The 12,049-nt window shown below is 45.5% G+C and overlaps 1 protein-coding gene across 1 annotated transcript in view; it reads left to right on the top strand.

The window, feature by feature from the left end:
* Positions 1-12,049, top strand: part of AMBRA1 (autophagy and beclin 1 regulator 1) — a 962,358-nt gene that overhangs the window by 451,614 nt on the left and 498,695 nt on the right. Inside the window, exon 11 of the mRNA XM_086959655.1 lies at positions 1,294-1,394. Coding sequence (XP_086815781.1) covers positions 1,294-1,394 — 101 coding nt within the window. The remainder of the gene's footprint in view (positions 1-1,293; positions 1,395-12,049) is intronic.

The following is a 12,049-nucleotide window of genomic DNA, read 5'->3' as shown; positions in this document are numbered from 1 at the left end:
TACTAACTCCATCCTTACCCTCTGCGGGAAAACAATCAAACAATGGAATCGATGCCCCTGCGCACTATCACCGAAAGGCGGAGTCACCTACCTTGTGACTGGAAAGGACTTCTTCGAAGAAAAATAAGTTGCAAACATCCAGACCCAACATTAGATGGCAGGAGTATGCAAAACGTGTGAATCTAGAGCTTATCACTTCCACTTCATTGGCTGAAGTTTGGATTGTTAGCTGGATGTGCTATTAATCAAACACCGTTGTTGAGGCACATAGTCATTTTACACTGTTTACTTCTATTTAAAAGTACCAGATTCCCAGCCTGACGATGGGAAACAATTCAAGCATGTGAATATATGAAGCATGCCAAACTTGTAGAACTGGAGTTACAGGTAAGTAACTTGTTTTTTCCTGAGTCGCCTCTAGAGCCCTTCTGTGCTGCTATCCTTCAGAATTGATGATTTCCTAAAACTGTCCTTCCTGTTTCCCTTTCTGGACCACTTGCAACATTCACTATCGTAGAGCAGAGGGCTTGTCATCCCTATGGTGAGGTAGCGTAGCTTACTTGGGGCACTCAGTTTGTGTCATTTATGTCGCAAAGGACCTCTTCCTGCCCTGCCTCCTGTAGTCCCATCACACCTTGAAGCAAATGTATGAGGTCAACAGTTGTCAATATTCACTTCCAACTAGTGACGCTCTTTGCCTCCTCAAGCTTCACTCTGATGACTGAGCTTATGCCCTTTTCTTAGAAAAATCTGCTGATGCTCCTTTGGTTTGAGGTTGGCTTTTTGTTCTCATCTCATCTTTTGTTTTTCATCTCCTTTTCTGTCTGCTTCTCTGTTTTGTCCACCAAAGGTCCATGGTCCATGAGCGCTTCCTAAATACCACCAGTTCCTATTACTGGGGTGGTGCCCCTTGCTGTGTCACATCTGCAGTGGTCACTCTTCCATGCTAGGCTATGGCTCACAGTGGTCCCCACCCCCCTCTGTGCCACTCTCCCAGTCCACACTGGTGCAGACTCTGCACATCAGGGCCTCACCAGGGTGGATTCTGTACACTAAGGCTCCATTGCAGAGTTGTGGCTATCTAAGGTGTGGGTTCTTTTCGCCTTTTGCCGTGGAGAGTTGGAATAGATTTCACAAGCTGGCTGAAAGCTTCATCATAGGGAGGTCTGGATCACGGATATAGGCTCTCTATGTGGAGTAGTAGTAGCTATGCGTGTGTGCAAGCCTAGAAGATAAAATCCATGTCCGTTGATTTTTACTCGCTTGTTTTTCAGTGTCATTTTCTTTTTGTAGGAGGTTCCTTTTGCCTGAATACTTGCCATATGCTGGGATATTCCATGAACGAGGCCAGCCTGGACTTGCAACCCATTCCTCTGTCAACAGAGTCCTGGCAGGTATGTCCATGTCCTGTGCATGTAGAGACAGCCTGTACTACAGCAAATAGTGAGCGTGTATGGCTTGTTGATTGAATGGACACTCCTAGGGAGTTTGCTGCTACTGTCTATACCATGAAACCCCCATACATTTCTGGGGTGGAAGTGTGGAGCACTTTGTCGCTTGCAGACATTCATCTTTCTTCATTGTAAAATTACCCACTGTCTCGTCGTCTTATAGTACATTATGTAAGGCTTTATTTTACATTTGATAGTATTTTCAGAAAAGGTTTACTTTGGTACTATCTGCATTGCAAGATGTGTTCAGGACTTTAAGGTCACCAGTGAATGGTTCCAAGACCGCGGATTGAGTAACACCATCATGTTACCTTTTCCGAGAACATCTAGGACTAATACACAAGCAATGAAACTTATAAAAACCCACTAGCATGGCACAGCGCACAGCTATACCTGGAAGAAGATTTGGATGTAATATTGGACAAATATAGGGAGATGACCAGGCATATATACAGGCGCACAACAAGAATATGGCACTCGGTGTTAGAATCACAATGACGAAACGTGCTTCAAAGCAAAGAAAGGAAGGTCACCCCTCTTCCCTACAAACACAGGAAACCAGTTCCAGGTATAACATTCAAGACAATTCCTTGCTGAGCACTACCAATAACCAAATTATGTATACAACATAGCTAAATCAGTCCAGAATATTCCGATCCCCAGATTATGTCCAAATCAAATCCATATAAGTAGAGTCACTTCAATTGAGACACCAAGGTATGTTGTTGGTTACAGCGTCTGTCCGATTTTATTTCATGTTTTCTTTCATCACTCAAAATTGGCAGCCAACACGTGTTTCGTCAGGCATTAGTATCATGCCTTTCGACTTCTTCAGGGCTGCAAGCCAAGAAGATAGTGATAAAACACTATTTACAACTCAAAATCTTTAAACAAATCTTTTATACAATTTAAAGGTGAAGCCACCACCTACGTGTAAGACCAGTCCTGATATATCTGTGAGTTTTGACTTAATAAAGTAAAAGAGCACCCGAATCAGATAGTGCATACCCTGGTGTATAAAGAAAACAAGATAAGACCCAAAGTCCCAAATCTGTCAATAATAGGTAAAATGAAAATTATTTACCAGTTTCGGTAATCTTCATATCATAGTAATTTCCAATAATATAACCAAAAATCGGGATCTGAAACGATAGGAGGCCATCCTCCGCTTTGCATCTACCACAGAGCCACTATATTCGACAAATAAAGTAATATACTCACTCTAGCAAAAACAAAATCAAAGCGTGTATCAATCTCCACTTGTTTATGTCCACAGTTATATTTCAATATTTCAATGTGAGCGCGCCATGTAACTCCTGTAGTAAAATAAATAAATATGAAATCCTCAGTAGGCGACCCTTGACTGTAACGTCGGGTTCACGTATTAATTAACAATCGTCGTATCACTCACCTAGAGTTGCTATTTCTAATTCCAATAAAGAAGCCAAAATATCCTTGTATTTCAGTCAACAACTGCCTTATATCCAGGCAAGCACGGGTACGTGTACATCTGCCACTTGCTAATATCAGAAAACGAGAAAAAGAACATACCGTTCTTAGAAACTGTAATTACAGCTTTAACTACAGCTGAACTAAAATCTCCACTTTAATCAATGCTTACCGCTTGTAGCAAGCGTGTACGCTTACTCCGGTGTCAGACTCTGCAAGTGGCGTGCATCTCAGGCGCCATATTCTATAAGTAACCTGTTCCCAGACGTAAGTGACATGGTCGCCATCTTGTAGTGGCTAAGATACGTATTCGACTTTAAAAATTTCATCAGCCAAAGCATTATTAGGAAAAGGAGACATCTATTATGTGTCTCCTATTAATGACAAGTATTATACTCTCTGTAAGAACAATATTACGCTATCTTTTATTGTTCAAATACATTGTATCTGTGAAACATTCCCCTTCGCGTCTCTAACTCCATAAAAAAGACCGTTTCGGTCTATTTGAATTCCAAAAAGTTATACTAATGTCCAAAAATAAGTAAATATAGTGATCGTGTTACTATTGCGACGTGTATTCGATATCCAAATCGCATACGTAAGTCACCTTATACTAATGTCCAAAAGAATGAGTATATAAAAATATTATGATTGTGTAACTACCGCGACGTGTATTCAAACCCTTATTGGGCTAATGACTCTTACATGGTCCAACGTGTGGTGCCACCAGTGCCGAGTGCAATCCAGAGTAAAAAAATATCATAAGCCTCAATGTGGTGTATATATATCTGTTCTAAAGATCTATAAGTCTGATATGTGACTCGCAGCAGAGCGAAACCTACGGACTACCCACACACATTCCAGAAACCCAACCCCGGCATACATGGAAATCATATATAAAATGTATATATATAGCTATATATACACACGGGGGGGATAGTAGAGGGGTGTAGAGAAGAAGAAAACAAATGAGGCACCACATGTATAACGTTAGTGTGATCATATAACAGTATTCTCTGACTTCTGTAGGGTCATCACACAGTATCATAGTATTATAAACAGTGTAATCTTAGTTATCCAAACGGGCACTAGTTAGATAAACAGAGGTTAGGATATAAGTTTAAACATCTCTCATTTTAGACTATACAGTTTGAATTGCAATGTTGTCAACATTAATGAATCTAACCGTTTTGTCATTAATCTCTTAAGGAAAATTGCAATTCAGGAACGAAATTTAATCCCTCTTCAACTGCCCGTAAGACCATGATCCATCTTGCTTCTTTACGTCTAAGTTTCAAGATTCTATTCCCACCTCGTGTATCTAATGTTACATGTTTTATTCCATGATAAGTAAATTTGTGGTTAACAGAATCATTACCATTTTGGATAGCATGGGAGGCAATAGGATATCTAGTATCCCCATTTTTAAGAGCACGAAAATGTTCCATCATTCGATCTTTCAATCGTCTTACAGTGCTCCCAACATAAATTTCTCCACATGTACAGGCTATTATATAAATTACAAATGTAGTCTCACAATTTATAAATGAATTGATTCTGAAGGTACCTGTATTATTATATTCAAAAGATTGTATCTTCCTAGTGGCCCATCTGCAACAAGTGCTGTAATATTGGAGTGTCTGTTTGAGCCAAGGAGGTCATTTTACTAAGCATTGTAATCCAGAAAGAATCATGGGGCTGAGAAACACTCTCTCGCAGTGCTAATCTGTGGCGGCTTGTTCAGTTTGGTTTAGCGCACAATCTGTCATTTGTACGGCATTGCAATGCTTTTGGAAGTCCGAGGATGACTTTCCAAGTGGTTCTGATCTCTCCATTGCAGCGTAGTCCTATTCAGCCTATGAAGATCTTCCCTTAGTAGATGAGTGAGTCGTCTATCAGTTGTCGGTGAGTGTTCCTGGTTGTGAGTGATGAGTGAGACCAGAGTGCTGTCCCATAGCCTGCTCATCTTTGAGAACTTCTTACTTGGTAATAAACCATCGAATACCTCAAGTGCAATAGGATGATGGCATTACCCTTGAGGTTGGGAGTGTTCTCAGTTGTATTTTTGAGCAAGGCTGATCGTGCTGTGGACAGCTGTAAGAACGCTCACACGCTCGTGAGAGGACGTGGCTGTTTGTGACTCACACTTCAGATAATTTATAGCCAAGAAAATCCTGTTGTTTTGGGCCCAGTTTATTACTGATGATCAAGGACTAGTTCTAGTGGGCTTCCATGCCCAAATATTCAGCTTTCTAGAAGGCAGAGGAGATGGGATCTCTTTTTAGTAACTGCTTCAGCAGTTGAGGGAGTGGGACACCACCCAATTACTATCCATTGTATTGTTGGAAACCTTTGTTTATTTAAAAATGATAGACTGCTTTGAACAAGTGGAATGTACATGTCTGGTAAATGGTAAAGACGGGTCCTCAGTCTGTGTTCAAAGCAAGATTAATTTATCTGTTCATAATGTCCTGCACTAGGGCAGTAAGGCATGACTTGTAAATCCCATCAAACTTAAGAGCAGGGAAGGAATCACTTTCAGGTTTATCATGAGGCCCTGCAAGAGTTCTCTTCCGTCAGCAGTGATGCAACCAGAGACGGTCTTTATTCTCCAATATATCACACAAATACCAGCAGTGTTGCAATGCAACGCTGAAACAGTATGTTCGAGGCATATGAGCTGCAGATTGTACACTTTTGCATTGATCACCATCTGGTGTTGGGCTCGGATGTTTGCATGTTGTTTTTGTCTTCAAGGAAGTCTTGTAGTCACAAGGTTGGTGAAGCCTCCTTCGGTCAACATTGCTCATGGGCTTCGGCTCCATCGTTAGATTATTTTTTTCTGTCATCTGGTTCGGATGTGACTTGCTGCGCTCCTGGTCGGTGTTATTGAACCCCCTTTCAACACGCAATCACAGCTAACTGACAGTAGTGTCTCGATCGAGTTTCTTTCAAACGTGCACCCTCGACAACAACTTTCAAAAAACTTCGTCACCTGCGGACTTCGAAGCGGGCCGTTGGGCCTTCCCGTGCTGGTAAAAACAGACGTCGATGGAACAGACTCCTTTTAAGAAATGTACCCAGTATGGTGCTAAATTCCCACACTCGGACCTCCATATTGTTTGTATTCTGTGCCTCTCTCAAGAACATTGAGAGGACAACTGTGAGGCTTGTCTATCCTTCAAGTTCAAGAAAATATCCGGGATCGTCGAGCTCGATGCTACAAGATGTTCCGAGGCACAGGCTCAGTTCTGGACATCTTCCATCCAGGTCCGATAGCCTTCCGGACCCAGAACAAGAAGAACAGGTCCCAGAATCCGAAGCAGACGTCTCCGATGCCGAAGATGACATCACCCTGGCTTAAAGGGATGTGAGTACTGAGACCCCCTCCCTACCCAAGCCCATAACAAAGGCTCCGGTGACACCTTCGCCTTTGGGCTCAGGTCCACATCATACAAAGACTTTGAGCGCCCCTCCGAGCCTGGCTCCGAAGGACAAACAAAAGCCCCCCGGCTCAAGCCAGCCACCCAGTTCCGAAAAGCTCTCTTTAGCACCGAAGCAGCCGGATAAAATCACGGCACTGAAGCAGCTGGATTAGATCCCTGCACCAAAGCACACAGAACAGCCTACGAACCCGAAAACCTCGGAGCCGAAAACATTAAAAGGCAAGCTTCCCATAACTAAGCCTCCTAAACAAAACATCTCCGGAGCCGAAACAACCCACACCAAAGGTCTCGGAGCCAGGGAAAGCTTCCTTACTCCAGTATTGGAACTTTCATAGATTCACATGCCTGAATTATTCCCCGTGGTCGAGATGGGAGTCTCCGGTACATAAAAAAGCAATGCATAGCAGTATAGCAAACTGAAAAGAGGCTTAGGCCCATTTCCCTTTTGCAACCCATAGCCTTTGTTATGTAAAAGGGCCCAAACTTTTCCCTGAACCAATCAGCTGTCCTCACCCTCTAGAACCTGAGAGAACCTCTTGCACTTGTGCATACCAAACACTTGTTGTGCCGAATCCGAGGTGAGCCTCTCAGGGGAGGAGAAATGGGTGCATGTGACTCTATGAAAGCTTCCAATACTAGAGAACTAGTGTTACAGGTAAGTAACTTGTTTTCTTACTCCAGTATTGGAACTTTCATAGATTCACATGCCTGAATTAGAATAGTGAGCAATAACATCACAAAGCACATTTGTTCCTTACATTTCATCATTCAACACACACTCCGTACAATACAACTGCTTCACAGTCTGGGATTCACAGTAAATCTGGGCAAATCCCATCTCCAACCGTCCAGAATCAACAATATCTAGGAGCTACACTAAATACTTCCACAGCCCTAGCATATCTCGGCCCAGAAAGGATAACCGCTTTACAGAGACTAGTTCAAAGATTTCAGCCGCAACACTCAATACCAGCACAAGTGTTCATGTAACTAATAGGGATGATGGCCTCTTGCATTTATCTCGTTCCTCATGCAAGACTACAAATGCGTCCATTAGAAGAGTGCTTAACACGTCAGTGGAACCAAGCTCAAGGTCAGCTAAGTGATCTGGTGTTGGTTGACGACCATACCCATCGCTCTCTGCAATGGTGGAACACACAGAACCTTTCTAAAGGGCGGTCGTTCCTTGAGCCAGTCCCACAAATAGTGCGAACAACAGATGCATCGCTCACCGGCTGGGGGGCTCATCTTCAAACCCATACTATTCAAGGTATCGGGACCCCCCAACAAAATCAATTTCCCATCAACTATCTGGAATTGTTAGCAATCTTCCTAGCGTTGAAATCTTTTCAACCGCACCTTCTAGGCAAAGCTGTCCTGATCCGTACAGACAACATGACAGCAATGTATTACATACAGAAGCAAGGGGGGACACACTCCCTACAACTATCACACCTAGCTCAAAGCATATGGAGATGGGCCATTCTGCAAAAAATGTACCTCCTAGCAGAACATCTACCAGAGGCACACAATCAAATAGCAGGTCTGCTCAGCCGTCAAGCACAGCACAACAGATCCACAAATGTGAACTTCATCCTCAAGTTCTTCTTCCATTCTTTTGCCTGTGTGGACACTCAGAAATAGGTCTGTTTGCCACACAGCAAAATGCCCAAACTTCGCATTCAGGTATCCACACCTATTGTCCAAAGGCAATGTGCTATGGATGAATTTTTCAGGCAAATTTGCTTGTTGTTCCGCCTCTCCCACTCATTCCGTTAGTGGTGAAGAAACTCGTACAACATTCCCCCACAATGATCCTAGTTGCTCCAATATGTGCAAGACAACCATGGTTCACAACTCAATTGGAACTATCGGTAGTCGGTGCCACTCGTAGTCAGATTTTGCTGTAACGTCGGATTTCACCGTGTTGGAGGAGTATTGCCCGTATTCTGACCCTGGGACTGTGGCTGTTGACCCTGAACTGTTGCTGGACTGTCGGGGACCGGGACTGCGAGGCCCACAGGGCAGTGCGCTTTCTACATCACGCGCACCTGCCGCCTCTTCCCGTGACTCCTCCCCGCTGAGCCTCTTGCACTATAAATCACGACTCGCGGCCCCCGCTTTGCGGGAGCCGCTTGTAGTCGGATTTTGCTGTAACGTCGGATTTCACCGTGTTGGAGGAGAATTGCCCGTATTCTGACCCTGGGACTGTGCCTGTTGACCCTGAACTGTTGCTGGACTGTCGTGGACCGGGACTGCGAGGCCCACAGGGCAGAGCGCTTTCTACGTCACGCGCACTTGCCGCCTCTTCCCGTGACTCCTCCCCGCAGAGCCTCTTGCACTATAAATCACGACTCCGGCCCCCACTTCGCGGGTGCTGCTCGTAGTCGGATTTTGCAGTAACGTCGGATTTCACCGTGTTGGAGGAGAATTGCCCGTATTCTGACCCTGGGACTGAGGCTGTTGACCCTGAACTGTTGCTGGACTGTCGGGGCCCGGGACTGCGAGGCCCACAGGGCAGTGCGCATTCTACATCACGCGCACCTGCCGCCTCATCCCGTGACTCCTCCTCCTCCTCCATCTTTCATTGTATTTAAGGCGGGTCCATTGCGCGACCGCGGGACGTAGCCCGGAACTAAGCCCGGGCCAAGGGCGAGCCCGTTTAAGCCCGTTAAAGACCGGGTAAGACTAGACTGGGCCACCCCATTTATATTTGTCCTGCGATATTCATCCTGCCCCTTATACTGGATATACCTTTTGCTCCATCTCCTCTATTATTATTATTATTATTATTTTTTTTAAAACCTTTATTATATCGTTCAGCAAAAAATTACAGAAGTAGCCCTACAACCCCAATGGCCGGTCACCACATGTAGTCGATACGTATCAGAAGTTCCAATAACACAGCTCTTCAGCCGGCAACCCTGAGGTCCGGCAGCGGTAAAGGATATACGGTGCATTGAAACTAGTACAGATCGAAGGATATTCATAAGGTTTCATTTTACATTTAACCCCCCCCTCCCCCCGGGCAGGTGTAAGAAGGTAGTCGCGGACTAAGTTAAAGAAACAGTAGACGCAAGCGCTAGTGATTTCAATGAGGGTAAAGAACAAAACAGCCGATCTCCCATCGTAGTCGCCCACCCCAGACCCCGCCCACTCGTATACTTCAGGATGAAACCGAAAGCACTGCTACCGAACACTGCAAGAAGAAAAAAAGGGGGCCATAGAACAAAACAAAGGCAAAATAACAAACCCCCCCACTCACCCCCCCACCCTGCACCCCTGCAATGGCTACGGCCTACCCCACTAGCAGCATGCCTGTCGGCCAGAAGAATACCCTAAAATGAGAGAGAAAGAAAGAAAAAGGGCCCATAGAACAAAACAAAGGCAAAATAACAACCCCCCCCCCCCCCCACACACACACACCCTGTACCCCTGCGATGGCTACGGCCTAACCCACTAGCAGCGTGTCTGTCGCCCAGAAACACCCCTAAAATAGAAGAGAGAGAGATAAAAACACACTCCCGGACTCCCTTACCCCCACCAGATGAGACCACCTCGGAACACGGTCAAAATAGAATGCAGCGAAATATACAATCAATCCGGGGAAGTATGATACACACCACCCGACTCCCGTACATTACAGGTCACAATCCCAGCAGCAAATTAAATTACATTATTTTGCCGAACCCTAAAAAACACAAGTTAACCCTGGCCGGTACAATTCTTCTCTAGAGCACTTAGAACCCAGACCACAACAACAGTGAGAGAAGCAGAGCTTTCGTAAAAGTTCAAGTCCGTACGAGCGAATCGGAGAAAGGATAAAAGTTCATGATATCCACAGGGCTAGCGAGGAAAAGCGTGGAAGGATAATGAGACTCTCCGATAGCCACTGGTGACCTTGTTGAGGCACTCAAGGTTGTCCATAGTGATGGTTAGCGGGATATGGCTCAAGCAGGGGAAGCTAACAATGTTAACGGGCGCGCGATCTGTCCTGTAGGGATCAGCAGCGCACACGAAATCCGGTTTCCGCACAGGGTCCTCAAAGTTGAGCATACAATGTTCCATGGGTAGTACAGCTGGTTGAGATGATGCCGAAAAGTCGCCGTCCGGTCTCCGACAGAGATTGTCCACTGTAGCCGACAGTACCTGGTAGTTGGCGATGATCTGTGAGTGGAGCGCTCCAATGGCCGCCATTACGGCATATAGCGGTGGTGTGCCTTCTGTCCCCTCGATCTCCTCTCGCGAAGCGACAGAGCAGGATATGAACCCTGGAGGTCGACTACTCCGGGGTAGCATGCACAACCGGAGCAGACAACAACAATGGGCGCCCTCACCTCACAATTCCTACACCTTCGCCCTTGATCAGGGCTCCCGTCCGTCACCCACAGGAGGCTTACGGTGTCTCCGGGCGTCGGATACAGGGCCGCAGCAACCGAGGAATCACGCTGTTAAAAACCAGTAAAGTGTGTCTCCATTCGGGAGACCGGACGAAGCCCAAAGTCCACAGCCGATGTTGTTCAACTCCAGCCCGGATGGGTTGGAAATCGAGGCCCCGGCTTCCACGCTGAGTTAGGCCGAGAATGAAAATCGGCGTATCTTCGTCACCAGATGAGTTAAAAAGTTCGGGATTGCACCTTCAGAGTCAGTCACTCGTGTACACGGGAGTCCGGTGTGAAAACAGGATAACTTGCAGGATATACGAGCTGCTGGTGGAGGTCGGCGGAGCTGGGAGCTTATGCGACCATCTTGCTTGCTAGCGTAGCTCCTCCCCCCGCCCATCTCCTCTATTTTTGACAAAACTTTGTTTACTGTTTATAACACCATGACTACTAGAGGTAGTAGGAGTAAAACTGCACAGGGTGCAGCACAGATCATTGGCCCAATTGATCATTATATCACTAGGGCAAATGAGTCAATTGACCAAGGCATAATCCTTTTAGAACGCAGGGTATCACAAGATTTAGCCCTGGCCAAACGGTCATCGCTGGGTTCACTAGCCGCAGCTAGGACACCTACTCAATTACGGGAAACCGGCCCACTATTGGAAGTACATGTAGAAACCCACACTGTGCCAAGTATGGTCGATTTGTCGGCATCCCTGGAGTTCTCGGACTCGCAATCGTCCATGATGTTAGAAAAAACTCCTGTTCTCTTTGCGAGCCCCAGGCGGGTGGATCCCGACAGAGACCCAGACCGGGGAATGAGGGAGGGCGCCATTCCTAAACAAAAGAAACAAAAGAAACCGCTTAAAGCGAAACAAACTAAGAAACATATTCACCATAAAGAAACATCCACCAACCAGGCAACTGGACAAGATTGTTTAATGCAGAGAGAGTTAACTACTATACCAACAGAAATAATAAATCTCTCCATGAACACAGCAAATTTCAGTGTAACTAGTAACACGGGAGGAGGGTGTAAGGTTTGCGGGGTAAATAACCAATTACTAATTAGATTAGGTGAACTTGTCAAACCTTACATGCAACTCATTGAATTGAGTCTTATAAAGATCGAAAAGCAGATAGCTGCTCTGAACGCAACTTTTAATACTTCGAAGGGGGCGGGGCTGGTGCAAACAGGGGGGCAAAAAGTGAACAGCAAAACCTCTAAGGTAGGGGCGCAAGCCACAAAAGTCGTTACTGAAGCTACAATTGCTAAACCGAAGCCCCCTCCTGTAGCGGCGAAGAAGGTCCCTGTGAC

This window comes from Lissotriton vulgaris, chromosome 2_2 (genome assembly GCF_964263255.1).
Source record: "Lissotriton vulgaris chromosome 2_2, aLisVul1.2, whole genome shotgun sequence".
Lineage (NCBI taxonomy): Eukaryota > Metazoa > Chordata > Amphibia > Caudata > Salamandridae > Lissotriton > Lissotriton vulgaris.
This window is presented reverse-complemented; position numbering and strand designations above follow the sequence as displayed.